Consider the following 2160-nt stretch of genomic DNA (forward strand, 5'->3'; position numbering starts at 1 on the left):
ACACACACACTACACACTGCCCACCACACACACTACACACCACACACCACACATCACATACCACACACACTACACATCACACACCACACACACTACACACCACACACCACACACACTACACACCACACCACACACTACACACCACACACCACACACCACACACACACACACACTACACACCACACACCACACACACTACACACCACACACCACACACACTACACACCACACACCACACACACTACACACCACACACCACACACACTACACACCACACACCACACACACTACACACCACACACCACACACACTACACACCACACACCACACACACTACACACCACACACCACACACCACACACCACACACCACACACACTACACACCACACACCACACACACTACACACCACACACCACACACACTACACACCACACACCACACACACTACACACCACACACCACACACACTACACACCACACACCACACACACTACACACCACACACCACACACACTACACACCACACACCACACACACTACACACCACACACCACACACACTACACACCACACACCACACACACTACACACCACACACCACACACACTACACACCACACACCACACACACTACACACCACACACCACACACACTACACACCACACACCACACACACTACACACCACACACCACACACACTACACACCACACACCACACACACTACACACCACACACCACACACACTACACACCACACACCACACACACTACACACCACACACCACACACACTACACACCACACACCACACACCACACACCACACACCACACACACTACACACCACACACCACACACACTACACACCACACACCACACACACTACACACCACACACCACACACACTACACACCACACACCACACACACTACACACCACACACCACACACACTACACACCACACACCACACACACTACACACCACACACCACACACACTACACACCACACACCACACACACTACACACCACACACCACACACACTACACACCACACACCACACACACTACACACCACACACCACACACACTACACACCACACACCACACACACTACACACCACACACCACACACACTACACACCACACACCACACACACTACACACCACACACCACACACACTACACACCACACACCACACACACTACACACCACACACCACACACACTACACACCACACACCACACACACTACACACCACACACCACACACCACACACACTACACATCACACACCACACACACTACACACCACACACATAGTGCACACCACACACCACACACCACACACCACACACACACACACACACACACACACACACACACACACTGAAGGGAATCAAAACACAGATGAAGCCCTAACAGGGCCACACGCACATACGTGGACCACAGGGCTGGTCTCTGCCTCCTGCCCATACACTCCCACACTGTCCTCTCTGGCCCTGGATTCAGGCCTCCCCTGCACCCCATTCCCCATGGCCCTTCCCCAGTGTCCTCAGGGCTCACCTAGCATGGCCACGCAAAGCAGCCCAGGGAGCCTCATGCCTCTGTGAGGCGGTGCAGTGTGGTGCAGTCCGGGCCCCTGGTTTAGGCTGCCAGCAGCTTCCTGGTTGGTCCCTCCACCCTAGGGCCCCTGGGAAGCACCTTGGTGGCTGCCTGCAAAGAGGAGATAACTTGGGGGCCCCCAGCTACCCTGCAGGGTTGGGTCCAGGGTACCCTAGGTCACAGAAGACAGGGTCGGAGAGGTGGAAGGAGTCTGGGCCTTTGAACCAGACAGGCCTTAAGCTCAGCTTTCACTGCAGAGCTTGGCTGGGTTTGGGGCTCCTGTGCAGACAGGTTGAAGATGTCTGTTGTCCTTGGCCTGGGGCCCCGAGAATCTCTATTACCTGGAAGGGGTTGGGGAGTGAGGGTGCCCCTACTGAGCTTGGGATGGGTAATTATCATGGGGGACTTGGGTGGGACCTTCTAAGGGAACCCTGAGAACTGCTGGTCACCCCGCTAGGGAGGCAGGGAGGAGAGGCACCATGGCCCATGTCCCATTGGTTTGTATCTGACTGCCAGATAGTACCTGCCATGTGCTATCTTCCAGTTAGACCTCAAGC

General features: G+C 54.8%; 1 protein-coding gene across 1 annotated transcript in view; it reads right to left on the reverse strand.

Annotated features, from left to right (window-relative positions):
- The window catches only part of CUNH17orf99 (chromosome unknown C17orf99 homolog), a 19609-nt gene extending 18038 nt beyond the window's left edge, over positions 1 to 1571 (reverse strand). Inside the window, exon 1 of the mRNA XM_008848082.2 lies at positions 1565 to 1571. Within this exon, the coding sequence (XP_008846304.1) occupies positions 1565 to 1571 (7 nt within the window). The remainder of the gene's footprint in view (positions 1 to 1564) is intronic.
- Positions 1572 to 2160: the final 589 nt, after the last annotated feature.

The sequence above is a fragment of the Nannospalax galili genome, unplaced genomic scaffold (assembly GCF_000622305.1).
Source record: "Nannospalax galili isolate Female #2095 unplaced genomic scaffold, S.galili_v1.0 scaffold1684, whole genome shotgun sequence".
Taxonomy (NCBI): Eukaryota; Metazoa; Chordata; class Mammalia; order Rodentia; family Spalacidae; genus Nannospalax; species Nannospalax galili.